Source organism: Meleagris gallopavo, chromosome 6, assembly GCF_905368555.1.
Source record: "Meleagris gallopavo chromosome 6, MGAL_WU_HG_1.1, whole genome shotgun sequence".
In the NCBI taxonomy this organism is placed as follows: Eukaryota; Metazoa; Chordata; class Aves; order Galliformes; family Phasianidae; genus Meleagris; species Meleagris gallopavo.
The window spans coordinates 30,826,422-30,848,407 of record NC_139409.1 but is presented as its reverse complement, the minus strand read 5'-3'; the positions used below and the strand labels follow the sequence as shown (position 1 = coordinate 30,848,407).

Genomic DNA, 21,986 nt, shown 5'->3' with positions numbered 1-21,986 from the left:
GCTCCTTCCTGCCTCAGCTCGCTTTTAACCTCAGAGTGTGACATCTTGCTTTTCTGGCTGTGAAGATGAGGACGAGAGTCTCCCTTCTCTCATCATCTTCTGTTTGGAAGACAATGGGCAGTTTGTGAGAGGATCCATGAAAGATCAAGCAGTGCCTCACCTAGCAGTGCCTGCAGACTGCACATCCCAGAGCAGGGCTGGGCCCTTGTGCCCTGGGGCTGCAGGTACACCTGGAACCAGTCTGGACATGGGGTTAGAGCTGGGCTGGTACCAGGCCAGACATTGGGCTGGAGCTGGGCTGAATCAGGCTAGGAGCCAGACTACATGGGGAGCTGGAGACGGGCTGAATAAGGGCCAGCAGGGCCTCAGCAGGCGCTTTACGCAGCCCCAACCCCATTCCCATGCAGTCATGCGATGAGGGAGAGGCAGAGGGACAGCTGCTCCCTCATCTCCTTCTCGTGAGTCTCCTCTGACAGCGAATATCATTAATCAGTTTAATTAACCGATGGGGGCAGGTAGCTGGGAGATGGCGAGCCCTGTGAAAGACATGCCTGTTTTTTAAATGAACTCCCCACAGCAGGCAAATGGTTGCCTCGTTATTTCCTCCGTTATCTTCTTTACAATCTTTCCATTGTGGACACTGTGTAGTTCTCCCCTGCTGAGGTCCTGGCTGAGGCCATGGGTCCTGCTTCCTGGGGTCTTACCCTGCTGTATGCAAAGGGGAAGGCGTGCGTGGCTTTCCTAATGCTCAGGAGGAGTCAGGAAGTGGGAATTGTGAGAATTAAGTGGATAATAGGGATGGATCATTCACGAAGCAGGGAGTGGGTGAACTAGCTGAATGAAGACTTGGCAGAAGTGTGTTGTGAAATGGGCAAATCGGACCTAATCTGAAACCAAAAGCTTTCAATCATGCACGCGTTCCTCTGCAGGGGATCCTGAGCCTAAGCCCTGTGGAGAGCCATCACAAGAGCTGGTGGCTGTGTGCTGAGCTGCCTCTGAACACAGTGTCTCCCACATGATAACGTACGTTTGGGGAGAGCACTGACATCAGCCTGGGAGCCAGGCAGGAAAAGAAAGCAGTGAATGTTATGAGAGATTTTTAATGAGGTGAGCACCACCGAGATCTGGAGAAGCTCCTTCAGACATTATTGTGCAAAAGACCCCCCTAGAAAGGCTGGTTAGGAGAGGAGGGAAACTGCCATAGGGAAACACGGCAGCATCTTCTTGCCCTGTCTGTTAAGGGGATGCACTCAGTGATTGATGCTCTCTCTGCTGGAGTGTGGGCAGCTCCCACACACCCGTGCAGCAGCGGGCGGCCTTCGAGGAGCTCATTCTGCTGCCTTCCTGCAGGACACTGCTCTCTCTCTGGGCTCAGCAGCTGCAACACGGGGCAGAGTGGAGTGTGGTGTTCATTTATTTCAGCTCCTGAATGTAGTCAGAAAGGTTCGGCCATCCTCATCAGATGGCCTGTGCCCATAAAAGCACATCAGAGCCTGGATGGCCACGTTTGCTCCAAGCCTCCAGCAATCCTTCCCAGAGCTCCCCTCTTGCCCCAGAAAATGAGCCGAGCCGTCTTTGAAGCACAGTCCTCCCCAGGTGTTGCAGGCATCGCGCTCTTTACAAAAGCGATCCGACTGCCAAATATACCCCTCAAGACACCTGGCGCCAGGGAGCAGCTCGCAGCCAGGCAAGCGGCGGGAGGATTTCCACTCAAATCCCTTCCCACATAGCTAACGCCATCCTCTGTGGCATGTGGAAATGGAAACCTTCATTTTTCCCGCCCGCTGAAGCCACCTGCTGCGGTCTCCTCCTGCTTTCTACTTTTAGCTCATTAGTTCCGCCAGCAGTGCCCTGAAGCCTCGCTGCCCCTCACTGCAGGCACGTCAGCGGCGCTGAACAGCCGCGGCAGCTGGGATGGGAGCAGCCATGGTGTGAGCTGAGCGGCGGCCCCACATGAGGGGAGCTCTGAAGCCCCACGGGCTGCACAGCCGTGTCCTGGGCTCGGCTCCTCCCCAGCTCCTGGTTGAAGCCCTCTGTGGTTGTCAATAGTTTTCTGAGTTGGCTGCCGAGCTGTCGGCTCGCTGAGGGACACGGCCAGCCCGCTTGTGGTGAGGATACCCATGCAAAATTTGCTGTGATCTTCTACTAATTGTGAGGAATCTGAGAGGAAATCTGAAGAGCTGCCCAAGAATGTCCCAGATTTCACTAGGTGCAATAGCTCAGACTTGGAGAAGGCTCGGCTTTCATCTCTCCCTGGCTGGGGAGGCAGCCCTTCTCTGCAGCATTGCTGAAACTGGCACTGGCTCTGCTCAACATCCAGCTCCTCCTTCAGAAAGATGAGGGAGAAAAAGCATCCTGTAAATGGGGAGAGTCAGAAGGGCTGGTTATGTTGGGTGTGGGGCCAAAGCTGGGCACAATTCCTGAGCTCCAGAGACTGCAGTACAGCAAAGGAAGGAAGGAAGGAGGATGGTGTGAAGAGGGGAATTTCCACTGCTCTGCTGGATGGTGTGGAAGCACCACGGGGAGAAGGGAATACATGCAGCAAGGGGAAGGTCAGAGCTTACTCTGAGAGTTAAGGAGATGCAAAAAGAAGCAGAGCAGAGTGGTGTGGGTCATGGAGTGGGAGAACCCGAGAACAGCCACAGTGAGAGCGCAGCCCGGTTCAGCCACAGTGAGAGAGCAGCCATGGACTGGGGGCTGAGCAGGATGCAGGAACGGGAGGTGCAGGGCTTGGGCAAGAAGCAGCCTGGCAGGGGACTTCTCTGGAGCTTTCTGCTTGATCCCAACATTCTCTTCTCAGAGCCCCAGGTTGCTCCACAGTGCTGAGAGCCATCTCCTTACCTCCTGCACAGTGACGTTTCTCATTACACAAAGTTGCTGTGGGATGAACCCTGTCTGAGTAGTGCTTTGCTGAATACGAGCTGGTAACCTTTGAGTTCCTAACCAGGGAACCTGTAAAATTTCAAAACAGCAGAGATCTGCAGAGAAGATAGGGCGATGTCTGCAATCTTGAAGTGCTGACAGTAGCAAGTTAAGGAGCACCCATAATTTTCTGAGCGCTCCAGAAACAGCCTGCTTTTCCTTCTCGCAACCAGCAAATTGTTTTTTCTCCTGGAGCAGAGCGACTGTTAGGCATCTAAGTGAACAATGTGGATTTTCACTAGTGCCCTTCTCCTTTCTTCTTCCCTTCATGCTGGTATGAATTGGCTCTTCCTGTCTGCCACCAGTTGCTGCAAACCCACAAAGATCTCGTCTGCTTTTCACTTCCTCCCCAGCCAGGCTGAGTGCTCTGCTGCCCAGCACCCCGACAGCTGCTCACCAGGCACTGCTCTGCATCTGCTGCACCCGATGTCACTCCACTGCCCTGTGTCTGCTGTGCTTGGACCCACCGCCATCTCCTGCTTTCCAGCCACTGTGATCCCACTGCTGTGTCCCCACTCTGTGACCCCCCAGCACTGATCTTGCGGAGTACAACCCCAGATCCGAGGAGCCTCCCAATGGTCTGCTGCTGCTCTGCCTTCTCACAGAGTTGCCCCATAGAGAGACTTATGCTGGAAGACGTTCTCCCCTGCAGTTTATTGTCCTAAGTATTGTTGTATTTGGGGACCAGTGTTGCACCAGGGAAGTCTGCAAGCTGGGTGCCCCCAGGGTGTAGCTGGCTTATGGAAATCCTGATCGGAGATGTTAAATTCTGACTTCTGGTGTGGAGCAGGGCAGCAAAAGGTACACACGTGTGCCATAGGAACCGTCACAGAGTAGAAGTGAATGTGGGGCAGCTAGGGAATGGAGGCACAATGTGAAGAGGAGAGGGAAAGGAGAAGGGAGCCCAGGGGGCATAACTGGAGGAAGGGTGGGAGCTGAAGGTCAGCAGCCAAAAAGGGAAGCGGGGCAGGAAGAAAAAATGGGTGAAACAGGAAAGGCATGCTATGAGCAGGGCAAGTGAGAGCAGGGAGCAGGTTGTGACATCCCTGAGCAGAGGGGAGCAGCAAGTGTGACATCCCCACCATCAGAGCTCTGTTGTGCTGCCTGTGGGTGGACTGGCACCGAGCTGACACCCGTGCTGAGTAGGGAGACGGCTGCTCCCCAAGAGCTGCTTCCCAAGAGCCGGATTCTGTGGCCATGCCCAGTGAGCAGCGAGGAACCGAAGGATGTGGAAACCTGAGCGCAGATGGGCACGGCTCTCGTGGGTGCTGCCTTTGTGCCGCTGCCCTTCTCCCTTGGGCTTTTGCTGCAGGAAAAGGAAGTGCTCTGATTATCATCGCTCAGCATGCTGTTCTCTCCAGGATCAGGTTCACCTATAGCTCTTGGGAAGGATGCTGTGTTGTAGCAACACACGTATGTAAAATACACTTTTTTTGGGATCCACACGTACGCAATTTGCTCTGGCTCTGCCGCCTCCTGTTTGAGACCACAGCCAAAGAAAATAAGCGAAGCCAGCACCCCTGCTAGGGGCATATGTCTGAACAGGCACAAGCTTAATAATGTCCCTATTTAAATATGTATAGAATCGATTGTTAATGTAAAGCATGCACATGCTAGAACATTTTCAGGTGGTGTGTGGAGAGGTGAGGGCACCTTTCACGAGGTCAGTGCGAAGGAAATCTTGGTGTTTTCCCTTCTCCCGCTGCTCCAAGCCAACAATTGCTGCTGATTTATCCCCACCCTGTGCCTTTACCACAGCGTGCCAGCATCCCACAAGCTCCGTGTTCCCCCCCAGACCACTGTCTGGAGGGCAGAAACCAGAGGTGGGGACGTGGTGTCCCCAGGCTGTCTCATCCCCAGCCTCTGCCCCGGTAGCTGCCGCTTTCCCCCTGGGGGAGGGAGGGGGGGCTGAGGAACCCGAACCCCAAGGAGCCATCGTGGTATCTCCGGCTCCAGCCATGCCTCCCCCCTGCTCTCACCACGGCAGAAGGTGCCCTTCCCCCAGAGCTTCCCGACGTGGGCTGGCTCGGCTCATCCAGCAGGTTTCTTCCTTAGCTGCGAGCTGCTGCACTTCAAGGCAGGAAACAAAGGATGGGAAGCATCACCCACCCATTCTGAAAGCCCACCCGTTCTGAAAGCCTCCCCGTTCATTTTTTTGGTGGGATCATTGCATTGAATTCCCCCCCTTGCTCAGCTGGAGGTAGATCTGCTCAGCTCCCTCCAAAGAGTGCCCAACTTTGCGGGGACGGTGTGTGCATTGGAGCAGGGTCTGCTGACCCGGCCATATGGCGGTGGGATCCATGTTGTGAGCTTGTATGTGCGTTAAATCCAGGAGGTTTTATCTGTTAACACACCTCTCTACTCAATCTCTATTCAGGGACCTCCACAGCCAAACTGGAACATTACATATGTGAATTGTACTGTTAAAACGGTGACTCTGAAGCCACCTTCCGCCCGCTGAAACAGCGGAGATCTGGCTCCCAGGTGCCCCATCACTGCTCTTCGTCAGATATTGAGCCATGATGAAGAAAAAGGCGACTATCTCCCATCCCCAGGGAGCGGTGCTGGTGCCTGCAGAAGGGCTGTGGGAGCCACAGGGATGGCACCGCCCTGCACTGTGTGCACTGGGCTCCTCCGAGGGCTGCTGAGCTTTGTCAGAAGGGAGAAGTCCTCCACGGGACCCCACATTCGTTTTAGGATAAAACCTCACTGGGTGAAGGGAACGCTGCCCACAGATGGAACGGGTTTAAGATTTGTGCTAATATGGTCTCTGCTGGTGTGGATTCCTCGGTTTAGTTTAGTTACTAATAGATCTGAATTTAAAATAGCAACTAAAGGTGATGTGGTTTCTCATAGTAGGGGAAGGAAAGGCATCCCTCTGCCCCTCGGTTCTCTGCTGGTGTTGGTTCCCGTGCAGGCAGAAGTACAGAGCTCTGCTGTGCCTGAAACTACTTCCTGTGTTGTTGCAGGGGTCATACAAAAAGGATCATGGAAAGGAATTCCTCTCCTGAAAATAGTAAGTGCTGTATCTCAGCATTTCATTGCAAGAAATGCCTCGTATCTCACACTAAAAACAAAACCAAACTAAAATTTTGTTCTGCTCTGCTATCTTTATTCCTTGATTCTTAGGGTATTTCTTACTTTTGGAAGTGCCTGGACAAGATTTATGAATGTTTGAATTTGGTAAGTGTGTAAAAAGAACATGAACAACAACGAAGGAGGTACTATCGATTAAGCTGGCTTTGAGACCAGAAAACTATAAAAAAATCCAAATAAAAACCAGAAATTGTGTAAGCAAACTAATAGCAGTAAATTAACAGGTTAGCAAGAACCAGTTAATGCAAGAGACAAACCCCACAAGCGCAATGTGTGAAGAGAATCCCAAAGAAAAGTTCTGCACTTCTCATTTAAAAACACAACCATTGTGCCCCCTGCCCCACGAGCAAGCCCAGGTTCTGCAGTCTGGCCCATGGGTGTCCTGTTGGGGGGCTGGGCAGCAGCACAACCCCCAGCCCCAGATCCCGAGGAGCTCAGCACCTCCCTGCTGGACCCACAGCTGCAGCACAGCGTGCCCTGGCTTGCGGCTGTGCTGTGGGGCTGCCAACGGGCACTGGCACGATCCATGGTGGCAGGGAGCCCACTGCAAGGTGCCCGGCGTGAAGGAATTACCATTAAAAAAAATAATAATTAGAAAAAAAATAAAATGAAGGCATACAATATTTTGTATGAGAATAAAACCAACTGCAACTTTATTTGTTGCAGAAGGAAACAGGAGAGGGTTCTGGTGGGGATTTCAGGTGTGAAATCTCATATATTTTTTGTTCCTCTTCCACACATAATTTATAGAGAAAACGAAATATTCCCTTTGGCTACCGTTTGTTGTGGGTTTTTTTCCTGTTCAGAAGGGCTCCTGAGCTGTGTGAAGGCAGCATGGGGCAGAAACAGTGTGTTCCGGGGGGGAGCATGGGCTGCTCCCTCTTTCCCAACAATTGGGACAGCTGGACTTTGGCACCCGGCGCATGGCTGCGCACCCGCGAGCAGCCCCTATGGGATGGGGCAAAGGTGGAAACCTCAAACGCTGACCCACTGAGGGATGGATCTCTCCCACAACCCCACGGAAGCCCCCAGAGTGCCCATTGCAGCCCCCGGCCGAGCCCCACTGCCCTCAGCTTGGTGGGGCTGGGTGGAACCTTTCAGTGGCCGGGCCAGCTCAGAACAACGCAACGGCTGCCATTGAAATGAGAAATGTGGGCTGGGAATATGGCATATTCCATCATGCAGTTAGACTGAGCCACTGACTGGAGGTATCTTCACATAAACATTGCCTACAAACACGTATTTGATTGTTTTATCGTTATTTTGTTTTTATTTTGACTTGAAGAGACAAAGTTCTGTATTTTCGTTATCTTGCAGGCACTGGGGGAAATTTAAGCAGAATTTCTGGAATTTCATGGTTTCATTCAGGAGCTTTAGCACCCATTTTGATTAAGGCTGCATTTCATTGCCATCGGAACCAGCGTTTTGATTTTTTTGTTTTGAGAAGAAACTCTGCCGCTCTTTTGACTCGGACCACGCCTGGGTTTGGTGCTGGGATGCAGCCTTATTGGCACCAGAAACCCAAACAAAGCTGAAAGAAGGAGGCACGAAACACTCCTGAATTTCCTTGGATCCAATGCTCAATGCAAGAAAATAGAATATTGTGGATAATTTTTTTTTTTTTTTCACCCAAAGAGCAAAAGCAAACAAACATTGGCATTTCCTTGGTGGCACAACTTGCCTCCCTTCTTACATTGCTACATTGTGGCCAGGAAGGTGGATAGGAGCCTTGCCTCCAACCGCTGCCTATCAGAATGCCTCGGTGGATGTGTGTGCATGGGCGGGGGCTTTATCATGGCTCTGATGCAAGAAAGCTGCATTTTTCCTCTGGCCCCGTGACCCCATCGCAGCACTGTGCCCGCGCGCTCTGCGAGCTCAGCCCCACTGCCACAAGCCCTGATCCGCTCACACAATGCCCTACAACGCGCTCACGGCGAACAGCCTCACACCACACCTAAATATGGCATTTCTCTCATATTTCCCTCTTGGATTTGCAAACTTTAGTTTAAGTAAGATCTGAAAAACATTTGAAAGTGCAGAAAATCTGTTCACTGCTACAAAAAAAAAAAAAAAAAAAAAAAAAAAAGATAATAATTAAAACAAATTATCTGCTGTGAACCCAAAAATATTTTCTGTAGAAAAACCTGGAGCTGAAGTTGGTAAAAAGTGCTTCTTAGTTTGGGATACATTTCTGTGCCAGTGGCATCAGGGATCGCCCCACTGAGATGCAAACGGGGCCTCGAAATGGGAATGAATGAGCAGAAAGCGGGGCTGGCTGGCTGCACTGGGGCTGCCGTTTGTTTCCCCAGGCTGAAGCTTTGGGGATGCACAGCACTGCTGGGTTATGCTGATTTCTCTGCTCCTACTTCAGTACTTTTTTTTTTTTTTTTTTTTTTTTTTTTTTGGTACAAGTTTTAGCTGCTCCCATTTTCTTTTTTTAATTTATTTTTTTATTTTTTTGCAATAACTGTAAAGTGTTGTAGGAAAAAAAAAACAAAAAAAGGTCAAACTTCATTAGCTAATTAATTGTCAGAAACCCATAACTTGGGTGGGGGGGGGGAAACAACAAAGAAAAAAAGAAGAAAAAAAAAAAGGCATTTCCTCCCCTCACATGGCTGTGCAGCCATTTTGCACTGACAATACCATCCAAACAGATCTCCCCTCATCAAAGTTCCCCACGTTTTTCTACCTAAAGCCACGAGCCATGCGCTAAGGTAACGCACAGCACAAGGCAAGCAGCTCTGGGGAATGGCTTTGTGAGGAGCACAGAGCACTGAGCAGAGCACATTTCAGGGCAGATGAAGAAGGACAGAAGGACGCAGGGAGGAGGTTGGGGTGCAGGAGAGGCGGTGGGGTGGCCTTGCGCTCTGCAATTTGTGGGCTAAGGTGCTCAAAGAATGGGAAGAAAAACCCATAGTGCTCAGCACTGGGTCGCTCCTGAGCACAAGAAAAAAATATCAGGAGCAAATGAGAAAATATATATTGTGAAGGGAAAGGGCATTTTCAACAGAAATGTTTGGGAGCTGGTTTTTCAGATGATATGTGAATTAATGGCTGAGTTGAAGCTGGTTTCAGGGGTGTTGCCTTGCTATTGGGATGTTATAAACCATACAAATATGGTTGGGTTTGTAAAAAGACAAAACCAAAATCAACCCCAACTATCACAGGAGCAGGGAGGGGCTGAGCTCTTATCAACATCCAGCAAAGGAATAAATGTCTGCTAAGATATTAAACCGATTTAAAATAAAACAACCAAAAAGTAAACTCTGTCAAACTCCAGCAGCTAACATCTCCAATCGTGCTTATAAAATACCTAAATAACCCATCAGAACTCAAAATAACGTCGCTTTTTTTTTTTCTTTTTTTTTTCCTTTTTTAAATATCTAAAGAAAAATGTTACAGAGTTCCCTCCGAGGCAGTGCCGTACCAACATTTGTAGAGAAAGAAACGAAGATTTCTCCTCCGAACGCCTAACGACTGCTGGGCAGGAGCCGGGGGCGTCCCGTCCTGCCCGTGCGGGGCTCCCGGCCCCGACCCTCCCCCGGCGCGGAGGGACCGGCGGAGCCCCCGGCGCGGGCCCTGGCGGGAACCCAGCGCGGGGCCGCTGGGCGCCCATTGTTCTCTCCGCGGGGATTTCACGCTCGGGCTGCTGCCCCGTTTCCCTCCCTCGATATTTTTTTCCCTTCGGCTAAAAGAGCTCCTTGAGCGAAGCGGGAAGCGGAGCCGGATTTCTCCAAACGCACCCGAACGAAACAAAACAAAAGCCGAACAAAAAAACCCGTCCCGAAGCGAGTTAAACCCCCTTCGACGGGGGAAAGCGGTCCCGCGGCCGAAGCCGCGCTTCGTTTCCAGCCCCGCGCTTCCTGCGGGAGCCCCGCGGAGCGCCCCGGGGCGGAGGAGCCACGTGGGGGGGGGCTGCGGCCGCCGGTGGGATGGAGCCCGGGCAGCGCCCGCCGGGGTTCCCTCTTCCTCCCCCTCTCCGCCACCGCCGGGAGCGGAGCTCGCGTCCCGGACGCCGCAGTGCCCCGTCGCAGCGGGGCCGTTCGGAAAGCCCCGTTCGGAACGCGGCTGTGCCCAGCGGAGTCGGAGCCGATAAAAAGTTGACGGCCGGTGCGTGCCAACGTGACTGCAAATTGGATTTGGGTTTTAAATGCACGTGAGAGGATTTTTGGTTTTGTAAGATCGGTTTGCGAGTGTTTTAAAGCTTAAAAGGAGATAAACTGAGCAACAGAACCCGGAGCCTGAGATCACCGTACAGAATGAAAAAATAAAACCTTTGCTCTCCGAGCTGAGCATGCAGATCCGTGCTGAGCCACAGGCACCGCGCTCTGCACACCGGAACGCACGCTCAGAAATGGGGTTTGCGATGTTTCGGTAGCGCACGGTGTGACCACCGCATTACAAAATAAGGAGTCCCTGTGGCTCCCGGCCGCACCGTCACACAGACACCGAGGCGATCTCTTTGCGGCTCTGCTTTATTGGAAAAACCGCCCTACCGGCGCAGGGCCGCCCGCAGCGTTATCTCCAGCCCTCCGTCTTCATTACTCTCCACCCGCCCGGCCGCGCCGCTAGCCCGGTACCCGGTTCCGAGACCCCTTCGAGCGGCGCGTGGTCCGGAGACAAAGCCGGGACCGTACACCGGGGATCGGCGGCCGCTCGCCCCGCATCACCGCGGCCCGGTGCCCGCCGCCGCCTCTTTTCTGCCGCGCTCACCGGCACGGCCGCACTTACCGCGTGACAAAGGCCGGGCCGCCACCGGCTCTCCCCGCCCTCGCCCCCCGCTCCCGCGCCCCCTACTCTCGCGCCCGCGCCCCCTCTTTCGCGCCACGCGGGCCGGCGCTTCAGCCAATAGAAAGCGGCGCAGCGGCGCGCTCGGCCGTCCGCTAGCCAATGGGAAGAGGTAGCGCGCCACGCCCCGCGCCGTTTTACTACGAGTGGCGATGGCCGCCCACGGGTGGGAGTGGATCCGCGGCCCCGACGGCTGCCCCGGGCCGGCGCGGAGTGGGGGTCGCGGTCCGGGGGCCCGCCCGTCTACTCTGTACAGGGCGGATCCCCGCGCCGCGACCCCCGCTCCATCGGGTGCTCCTTTATTTTCTGGCATTTCAGCCATTGGATTTACTCACGAAACCGCTACCCAACCCACACTTCTTGCAAACAAAGCTCCGTATTATTGAGCATTAGAGACAAATATTCCGCCTTATTAGCGAGATGTTTCCAGAGGAGCAAAAGAAAGGGACTGCTAATAAACGGGGTTTTATTTCTACATTATTTATTTTTCCAGCCGTCCGATTGCGATCGTGCTGTGGACTTTCAAGCTTCATTTCTTACAATAGATCTCCTAGCAAACACATCTGCAAAAGAGGACGCTGCATGGGCGCAGCCCGGCTGGCGGCCGGAGGAAATCCCACAGCCCGACCATGGCGGAACGAGCACATGCACGGCGCTGGGAAATTCGGCACGGATCGAATTCGTGCAGAGCGCAACGAAGCCTCGAGGACGGCGGCCGATGGCTGCCCGGGTCCGATCGAGCGCGGGGCGCTTCGCGAGGGGCTGCACCCGGTTGACACAATTGTTTCTTTCAACGACGCCATAGCGTTTGAAACGCTGAAACACAAATTCATTTCGGGAAATGCCTCAGCCGGCGTTAAAGAGCCAGGAGGAGGTTAATACAGTCGGGAAAAAAAAAAGGGGGGAGTGAGGGGTGGGTGGGGGGAAAATGAAGAGAATTATTTGCTCATTTCCAACAAAACGGAAGTAGTGCTTAAATTCCGATGAGCACAGCCTAGCCGACAATCCCTCAGCCCCTCCGGCCGGCCCCGAGCTGCAGCTCTCGCCCATCCCGGTTCCTCGCGGAGCCTCGGGCACCGCCGCGCACAGTGGGAGGGCCGCGTTCGCGGCTCGGCGCGGCCGCGGGAAGGCCGCGCACGATGGCTTCGGGAAGGAGCGGCCCCAGTGCCCCCGGAGCCCCGCACGGAGCACTGGGAACAAAGGAGAGGCCCCGTCGAGTTGTGTCGAAGTTGCGCCCCGCGGCCGCTGCGGCACGCGTGGGAACGAGGGCGGCGCGGGGAGAACAGCGGTCCGCCGCGCTCCTATCGCGCGGGGCCGCGCGGGAGGGACGCACCTCCCTCGGGCGCGCCGAGCCCCGCTGGCCGCCCGCACGGAGCGCGGCTCGGCTCTCATTTCCGTCTCCTCTCCCCGCTGAGGGCGCGTTCTCTCGGCCCCCCGCCAGTCTCTCCGTGCCTCCCCCCTCCCCGAGCCCCCCTCCGTGCCCGCCCGACCGAGTCGCTAACGGCTCTGGGGGGAGGGGGCCGCGGCCCTTTGTGTGCCCTCGGCCCGGCCCCGATGCCCCAAGCGAGGTTCCGCCGCGCCGCTCCCCTTCCCCATCCTCCCTCGCTGCCCTCCGCCCCTTTGTCTATTTTTTTTCTCGTGTATTTTTTCCCCCCCTTTCCCCCCTCCTTTCCCTAACGCCCGCATCGCACAACCATTACCAGATGGGGCTCCGGAGGGGCTGCGCAGCCCCCCGCCCCATCGCAGCCCCCCAGCACGCAGCCGCGACCGCTCCACCAACCCCCCATTCCCATTCCCATTCCCCTCCTCATCCTCATCCTCCTCCTCCTCTTCCTCCCCCCGACCCTCCCGGCGCCTCGGGCTCTCCGTGCCGCGCCACCGCTGCCCAATCCCCCGGCCCGGCGGGGAGGAGCGGGGCGGGGGCGGGCACTGCGGTGTCTTTTCCCCTCCCTCCTCGGGCCGCCACCCCTCTCGCTCGCTCCTTTTCGGGTGCCTGGGGCCCCCCGGCGGAAGGGCAGAGGCGGGGGCAGGGCTTGCGCCCACCCGGCTCCGCGTTCCCCTTCCCCCGCCCTCCGCTCTCAACTTGTCCCGTCCCGCCCGGCTCCCCCCGGCCTTCACCCCGATCCTCCCCCTCCTCCTCCTCCTTCTTCTCCTCCCCCTCCTCCTCCTCCTCCCTCCCTCCCTCCGCCCCCCCCTCCGGCCCAGCCGCTCGCTAATTGAAGAGCCGGGATTCCTCACGTGAGAAGTTGATTTGTAGTTTGAACACGTGGCTCATTCAAAAAGCCGGAATATTCAAGTAATTTTTTTTTCTTTCCCTTCTCTGCCTCCCTCCCTCCTTCCCTCCCCCTCCCCTCCTCTCTCTGTGTGTTTTTTTGCAGCGAGAGGCGGTGCCTGCGCGCACGTAGTGTGACATTTCCATAGTCCGCCCGCTGCTGCCGGAGGGGCTCGGGGGCAAAGACAAAAAGTACTTTTTTTCCCTCCCTCCCCTCCTCCTCTTCCTCTCGCAGCCCGCCATCGCGGCCCGGCGCCGGCTGTTCCCGCGGCCCCCCATGCGCCCGGGTGGCACGGCACGCACTTAGGGCTCCGTTCGCCTTCGTTTTCGTTTTATTTTTTACCCCTTGAGAGAGGGAGGGAGGGCCGCGAGCTGCGGAGCCGATTATCCTCCCCGTCCTCTCTCTCTCTCCTTCCTCCATCGCGTTTTGTTTTCTCCCCACCTCCTCCCGCCAGCCGAGGGCTGCAGCCGCCGCCGGGAAGATGAACAAGCTCTACATCGGCAACCTCGGCGAGAACGTCAGCCCGCTCGACCTGGAAAGTCTCTTTAAGGACTCCAAGATCCCCTTCTCGGGCCAGTTCCTAGTGAAGACGGGCTACGCCTTCGTGGACTGCCCCGACGAGAGCTGGGCCATGAAGGCCATCGAGGCGCTTTCAGGTGAGCGGCCCCGCGCCCACCCCCGACGGCCCCCGGTGTCCCCCTCGCGTCCAGGTGAGACTCCCCCGGCACGGCGGCGGCCCCCGGGGGGGGGAGGGGGGAAGCGGAGGAGGGCCGGGCCCGCGGCCCCCTGTTTTTTCCACACGCCGGGGCCCATCGCGGGGGCGGGCGGCCCTCGGTGCCCCCCCCTCCCCTCCCCCCTTTCCTCCCCGCGGCCCCTCGACTCGGCCCGGCGCAGGCCGCGGGCTGCCCGCCGAAATGCCCCGCAGCCGGGAGGTGGGAGCCCCGCCACCCCCCCTCCTCCGCTCCGACCGGTATTTATTTCGGTTTCTTTTCGCCGCTCTCACGCACCCATCACCGCCTCCAGCAGCGCTCCTGCTCCCGGCCCCGACATCCTGTTTTTGTGCATTTAAAAAAAAAAAAAAAAAAAAAAAACAAACAAAACAAAACCAAAAAACACAACGCCAAAAAACCGCCAACAAGAAAAAAAAACACCCACCAAACAACGTAATAATGATAATAATAATAAAAACGGCGGGTGAAGCTGCTTAGCGGAACCTCCGCGAGCGGCGGCCCCGCCGCGGTCGGGCCGCTTTCTCCGCGTGCTCCCGGACCGGCTTGGAGGCCCGCGGCTCCGCGCAGCCCCTCTCGCCTTCCCCGAAGCCCTTTCCCGGGACCAGCGGCCCCGCGGCCACGGCTTTGTTCCCGCCCCGGGCTGCCCCGCGGCCGATGAATGGGCTCTAACGTGTTGCGCTCCGCTTTGCTGCCTCGCGCCGCCGCGAGCCGCAACGGCCGCTCTCCAATATTTTCCCTTCTGTTCTTCCCCGCAGGTAAAGTGGAGCTGCACGGGAAACTCATAGAAGTTGAGCATTCAGTCCCTAAAAGACAAAGGTAATTTCTCTTTTTTTCTCATTATTATTAATTCCTTCTGCGTTTCCCTAGTGAGAAGTGATTTGAAAAATTGCATAGGCTTGGGTTTCTCATCCTTATAGACTAAGGGATGGTTTTCTTACACCCGCAGCTTGTTCTGTGCTAGTATGGCCCCGTGTATTTCTATGGATTGCATTGAGCAGGGTAGTATTAAGAGGGAAAAAAAAAAAGGGGGGGGGGGGGAAGGCCTTTTTGTGGAATGATCAGGTTATTGCATTGCAATGGTGAATGGTTGGTGAGATTTTAAAGTTCCCTAGAGGAGTTAAAATTCAGTGTGTGAGCAGGAGCTGCAGTGAGGGGCTGTGGAGCGGCGAGCACACGAGCTCTAGCAGCAGAACGCGTCGTGTAAATACGCCGCTGTGTACATCTCTGCTCCTGCCATGTTGGAGTACAGAGCGTTTTATAGGCACGCGGTGCAGGGCTGTGTTTGACTATTTGTGTGCGAGAGGGTTTGTATCTCCTTCGAGCTGGTGTAGCGAAGCAGCAGGAGGATGACTTCTTCCTAAGAAGGGCTGGATTAATGGGTCCTTAATTTCAAAATGTGTGTTTAATTTTTTTCAGGGTAGTAATTTAGTGGGCCTCGTGTACAGAAGTGATACTTGTGATACAGCAGGGCGGTGTTTTTCTGCTGCCTGTAGCAATTCGGCCACGAATGCTAGATTGCAGGGAACCTGGCTTGCACCAGATAGTACCAGCAAAAGACACTAAACTTTGCACGTGCTTGTTTCTGAGCTCCGTTATTCAATCTGAGAAGTATGTCTGTCTGTGGAACTTTGGAAGAGGGGCATCTGCCATTTCAGTGTTCATTTTAAAATCACGGTTCTTTGAAAATAGCTGTTTGGAAAAGGAGAATTTGGACGTAGTGATGGGGTGCTTTGGGAATTGAAGTTTAATCACTGGTAGGTGTTGGAGGAAATCTTTGCTTGGGAAAGCATAGAGGATTTTTGATTTAGTTAAGGGGCATTTAAAAAAAAAAAACTAAACCCTTTCTGGACCATTTCACACTGCTGATCGTTGTGGTTGCATTTGGTACTTCTTTTAATTGGGAATTAATGTACTATGTGTGCTCCTTCATTTGTTATGTGAGATACGTGGCTTTGGTTTGCAGCAGTCTGTATTCCAGGTCTTCTGTATATAAAAAGAAATTATTGTGGAGGGAAAATATTTGTACTTTTAAGAAGGAAGAGTCCAGTGGAGAAATATGGACTGATCACTTCCTCTCAATTTCCATAATAAATGAGCGTATAGTTCTTATTTATCTTAAGCTTGCACAAATTATTCTGTTCACGTTGTTGAAAACAAATTTATTTTGCTTATGGTAAAGGCAAACTGAACATTGCTGTGTTCCTCCCCCCAAACTTTTTGTATTACTGTTTAATGTGCTTCAGTGTATTTTCCTGCTCTCTGAGTTGTTGTCAGATGTGGATCAGTGTAAAAGTCCCTCTTTACGTTTGTTGGTGTCTTCCTGTGTTTGTGTATTCCCAGCTATCACCAGTGTACCAGTGTGGATATGTCTGCACTGGGGTTGGGAACAGTGCTGCACTGGACTTTAGCACTTCTCCAGCCTACATATGGGCATAGCAATAGGATTTAAAAAAAAAAAAAAAAAAAATCAGATACAATTGTATCAGCCTAGCCGCCTTGTTTCTCCCAAGTCCTCACTAGTTAAAGTGCACGCAGCTCCGATTTATCCTGCTGTTTAAGAGAAAATTAACTTGCATTTCTCATAGCTGCACTTCCTTCCCCTTTGTTTCTACTACTCCTCTTCCAAAATCAAATATAGAAACTCATTTAAAATTTGTTCAGTGGCCTCCGTAAGTAAAATTGCCTTTCCTGCTCCTTTTATAGATGTAGGATACTCTTCCATTTGGGGGTGGGACTGGAAGGGGGGGGGGGGGAAGGGATTGTCAAAAAGTTGGGATTTTTTTTGCGTCTCCAGACATTGCTGACTGGGTGTGTATGTAGAGTGGTGAGATGTGTAAGAGCACGGCCTTCCCAAGCTGGTGTTTTGGTGAGGCTGGTTGTTAACGTGTTTTCAGAGTAACTTCCTGCAACCCCCATATCTCTTGATGCAGGGGGTGCTGGCTGGGCCTCCATGGGGCCTCGTGTGCTCCTCTGCCTCTGAGCCAGCCAGAGGAGTGGCACTGTTCACAAGACCAGTGAAAACACCAAACCTGTCTCTCCCTGTGAGCGTACAATTAAGTTGGGTCAAGTGATGTTTCTTAAGAGCAAAAGTTGGTTTGTGGTGCGTTGGAATTGTTTTGTGTGTTGTATTGCCCCCTGGTCACTGTGAGGCTGCTTTGCAGGGAGCTCCATCTCACTGCCTCGCAAGTTCCTATATTATTATTATTTTTTAAAGAGTGTATGGCTACCACTGCTCCCACTGGTGATTCGTGGGTGTCTTTCCAGGGAAGGGTGGGAGGGAAGGCTGAGTGCTTGGCCATCCATCTCCCTGTAATGCACAGGAGGTCAGGGTGCCATAGGCCGAGGCTGCCACGATGCTGATGGCTGGAGGGGGACTGAGGGCTGGGGTGGCTGCATTCCAGCCTCTGCTGGATCCCCACGTTGGGAGTGGGCACACCCAGGCCTGCAGAATTGCCTCCCTACCTGCTGTGCAGGCCTGTGTATGGCTCTGCCTCCCCTCCCCCTGGAAGTATTTAAAGACAAGGGCTGTGCTGAAAGAAGGGGCCTGGTCAAGGTTTTCTTGATGGAAGGGTGGGGAATTATTTCGGGGGAGGTGCAAAGTCTTTAATAAGCTCAGCGTAGATTTCTGACTTACTATGGAAATCTCAAGGGAATGTGAAAGGAATGCAGAAATTCTGCATTCGGACCCCTCTGCATGGAGGGAAGGCCGTTGCAATATTTAAAGGTTTAGGTCACTTTATTCAAAACTCTGTGGAGGCATCGCAACCGGTCATGTTCCACTGAGGAACGCGGGGGACGGTTTGTGGCAGCCATGCCTTGGCCCGGCTCTCCTCACTGGGGCCAGTGCCGTGCAGCACATGGCACACTTTTGGGCGCTGCCTCGTGGCACGGCAGGAGCAGCTGGCACCTCGCGAGGCCGCCTGCGCTGCGCCTGGTCGCTGACATGGCCCTGTGTCACTTGTGCTGTGCCCTTCCCCTCGTCACACCCCAAATGGGAGCACCTGGGGCTGGGCCCTGTCCCTTCCAGGTGCTTAAATCACTTGCGACGCCTGAACTGCATTAATAAGGAGGTGTTTTCTCTGATTGGGAGGTTAATTTTTTTTAACCACACCTCTGGGGGCCCTTTGTTGAGAAAATAAATTCCCTTTCCCTCTGTTGGAGGGGCTTTCTCTAGGAGAGGAGGTGACAAAGGTGTGCCACGTGGGTGAGGCCGCCTTTGATGTAACGCCCAAGTGGGTGATGGCTAATCTGAGGGCAGCAGGCCCCAAAGTCCTCACAAAACACGTCTGTGGGAGCCTTGCGCTATGCTGTCGGATTCGGTTGCTAATTTCTAGTATAATTAGGGCTTGTGTCTTCTGTGTGCGCAGGGCAGTGGGAAAAGGCTTCAGGGCCAACCTATGCAGGGAAGCTACGGCAGTCGTGGATATTTAAAAATAATTTTGTGGCAGACATTTTTAGTCTTGCTTCTGTAAACATAAAGCAAGGCTAAGCATGCTGTATGTAAGGAGATGTGATAGAAAATGTCATTCATTAACTGTATTCGTGCCCTTTTCTGTGGAACGAGGCCGAGGCCGCGCCTGGGTGCGGATCAGCATTTTAGAGAGCGGAAAGTCAAAATGCGCGATTTAAAATTGGAAGCTTTAGTCTCTGTTCTCACACTTCTGCTTGCAGATGTGAGCAGGGATTTTTTTTTTCCCTTTTAATAAATAAATAATTGTTTGAAAGCTCACTCTTGTAGTAGAAAATGTGAACCTGCGTAACTGTTGTGATTCCTATGTGGACAAGTTGTGATGGCAAGAACAAGAAATTATTTGCTGACCATGTTCTCTTATGTTGTGGAAAGCTTAAATTTTACAACTACTCATACTATCTCATCACTAAAAAAAAAAATCCTTTTTTGCTGCAATTTTTTTTTTTTAATAAGCTGAAATTCATGAAATACATCCCCCAGGTTGTGCCCTATAAGCTCAGTTTCATTCTCTTTTTGCTTTATGGGAAAGCATACCTGTAGTAGACATTAAGTTGTGTGTAGATTGGTAAATCCTGAAGGGAAGGAATGAAAAATAGCATTTTTTGTAGTGTAATGCAAAAGTAGTGAAGTTTAAACAGGAAATATTTAAAAATTCCCATTTTTTCTTTTTATTCTTACCGTTGGAGTAACGAGACCCCTTTTGCACCTTTTTGAGCCCTTGAAGGCAGTATTTTTGTAAAACGGGGGTATTCATATCAGTTACTCTTTTAAGTGCAGAGCTTAGGACTCTGCAGTGCTGGAGTCCTTTTATGGCTTCTGGCTGGCTTTTGGGTGGACTTCAAATGCTCAGTTTTGACCTGAAAAAATCTTGAAGAGCTTGGCATTTATCTCCCTAACAGAAAACATAGAGCTTCCCACAATGCTTTTGAGCAGGGACACAGGCAGAAATGAAATGCACCTTCTTAGCCATGGTCAGGGCTCACAGAACGAATCCTACCTCCTTAAGCCTGTTCCCTAAAGACATTTTAACTTTCAAGGCTTACTCCTCCCAGACTTCTGATAATCAGTGGAGAGAGATGTGGAGCACAAGTACAGCTCTTTTCTGGTGGCTTTGTCCTGTGCCCAAAGAGGCAGGCGTGGTGTGGCGTGGCACGAACTTCAGATTTTTGTTCTTGTAGTTTGAGACAGTTTTGATTTGAAATTGAAGTTAATTGAAATTTGCTCCTTTAAAACAAGAAAATAGGTGGAGTATAGGGGCAAAAAATAAATGTTATAAAATGTCAAAAGAGTAACTTCATCTTTTTCAGAGGGACAAGGATAGGTGGAAAAGCCTGAGCAAGGTTGATGCATTCAGCAGTGCCTGGGTGCAGTATGTGCATTCAGGGTGCTGCAGTGCAGTTCTCTTCTAAAGCATGCTCTTGGTTTTCGTATGCAATGTGGTTTATCTGCATGTTCTTTCTCTTGGCTGAAGCAGAGTACAAAGTTTTATGTTCGCTAAGATAAAAACCTAACTTTTCCTTATTTTCTCCAGACAGGTGACACTGTCACCAGAAGTACTGGGGGTTCCATCCACACACTTGTATATACTTTTATATTTCCCTGGACGTGCAGAGAATACACATTTATATGGATTTCCATCTTGCATCTTTGCTGTACAAATCTTACATCTGTTGTCCAAATAAAGGCAATATTGTTGATAAACTGTGGGAGGACCCTTGGCATGGAGCATGCTGTGGAGAAGCAGATTAGGTGCTCCTCAATCTCCTGTGGCTCACTTATCAGAGTGGGCACTTTAGGGGCAGTTGTTTTTCCCCATCGCCTACAGTGTAAGCAATCTGCCTTTGGGAAGTTCCTGTAGAGAAACAAGAGCTTCTGTGTGTTTGGGCATGTTTCAGGTAATTTAAAAATGAGAATAATTTTTAAAAAAAGATTGGAAAGATGGAAAAACAGGAGGAAATAAGAGTCTGCAGTATTAGTTGGTGTTGACAGATGCACACGTTTGGCCAAGAAGAAAATCTTCATGTTTGTAGTTAGATATCTTTATACTTGGCAAATCAAATGCGCTGCTAGGGTTAATATTTGGGTAAATGTAAACATACTGAACATAAAACAGCAATAAGAAATAGGTAGGAGAAAGGTGCTTTATCCATAAGTGTACTGAAATATGATATGTAAAACTATATTCAATTATAACATTAATTGTTATTTTGTTGAAATGCGTTCTCACAGCAGTTTGCATAAGAGAAATCTGCAGTATAAAGGTCATCTCCTGTGCAGTGCAACCCCAACACCAAAGTGACTCCTAGTTACTTGCCTCTTCATGGTGCACCAGCATCACCCTAAACTGTCCTTGTTCTCATCTGAATGGAAAACTTACTCTAACAGGAAACACGAGACATTCAGTACTGTTAGTCTAGTTCAGATTTGGGTTGGAGCACAGATAACAAAATAAGTGAAAGAAGGATCTGATGCTTCTTGGAGGTGGAACTAAGTATTGAAACCGTCTTGAAATGGAAGGTCTTCAGGTGGGATGGGCCTTATTCCATTTGATTTTTTTTTTTTTTTTTTGGTATCTTGAGATTTTAAAAAAGTGAGTGTAGCTTGGTCAGAAATAATACAAGGAAATGTTTCTAAGCATATTTATGTATATATAGTGTGTGTAAAAATATGTAAAAAAAAAAAAAAGTATGTTATAAAATCACATTACTGTAAAATCAGTGCAGTTTAAGGAGTGCTTTATTAAAAGTATCCAGGGAATCTATAAAAACAGCCAAGGTTATTGGCAGTGGCTCTTCTCTTTTTGCTAGTGTTAGCACACTTGAACACAATCGGAGATGAATGTTCACTTTTGAAAGATTAACTTTCATGCTCAGCTGAACTTTAGGAACGCAATTTTAAAATACGTAGTCTGCACTGAGTGTCCGTTACATTTTTGCCCTCTGAAAATAGTAGAGCTTTGTTTTGGTAAATTGATTAAAAATGTAAGAGATGCAGACCCTGTCAGTTCTCCCTTAAAAATGGAGCTTGTTGCACCTTAATGGAGTCTGAAGTATTCCAGTGCAGAAAAGTGCCCCAGCTGTACCAGGAAAATACATGTGTCATCTGGCAAAGGGAAAGATATCCCTTTAAAATAAGTTTAAAAACAAAGCAAAAAAACAAAACAAAAATCCAAACAGAACAAAAATCCGAACTACTGTTGGTAGTTTGGGTTTTATTTGTAGAACTGTCACATGGGTCATCCAGGAATTTGTTTTCAGCCATCAAGTGGACTATTTGGTTTACACGTGCGGGAAAGACTCTTGATGTGCTAGTGGTTTGCCAGTTATCACACAAGAACAGTTCAACTTTTCCTCTGACTCCTAGAGTAAAAATTTCAAAGCAATGTGTCCGTAGGACAGTACTTGGAAAATATATTCTATAGATGTTTGAGGAATTCAGGCAGTAGTTTAATCCAAGATAAGAGACAAGATAATGTGTAAACGACATATTTTCTTTTTCTGGTTGTGAGTTCTGATAGAAGTGCTTCAGATGGCTTTCCAGTGAAGGTTTTTCAGCAGCTGCAGGCACATAACTTGGGAAGAAAACATTGTTTGTCTAGGAATATTGTGCACTGGTTGGTCACAGATGGGTATTGCTGCGCCATCAAGGATGTGTGGGTCTTCTCATTGAGGCTCTGTGGTATCTGAAAAACCAGGTATTTGGAAA

General features: G+C 51.4%; 1 protein-coding gene and 1 long non-coding RNA gene across 2 annotated transcripts in view; one reads left to right on the top strand and one right to left on the bottom strand.

The window, feature by feature from the left end:
- Positions 1 to 11,270: 11,270 nt before the first annotated feature.
- On the bottom strand, positions 11,271 to 12,989 carry LOC146544124 (uncharacterized). The gene is made up of 2 exons (XR_014883884.1): positions 12,507 to 12,989; positions 11,271 to 11,622 (listed from the first exon to the last, which is right to left on the bottom strand). It is a non-coding gene; the product is annotated as an uncharacterized LOC146544124 (long non-coding RNA).
- Positions 12,989 to 21,986, top strand: part of IGF2BP3 (insulin like growth factor 2 mRNA binding protein 3) — a 104,858-nt gene continuing 95,860 nt past the window's right edge. The window contains exons 1-3 of the mRNA XM_085226191.1: positions 12,989 to 13,102; positions 13,534 to 13,735; positions 14,566 to 14,626. Of these exons, the coding sequence (XP_085082317.1) occupies positions 13,561 to 13,735; positions 14,566 to 14,626 (236 nt within the window). The 5' untranslated portion in view covers positions 12,989 to 13,102; positions 13,534 to 13,560. The remainder of the gene's footprint in view (positions 13,103 to 13,533; positions 13,736 to 14,565; positions 14,627 to 21,986) is intronic.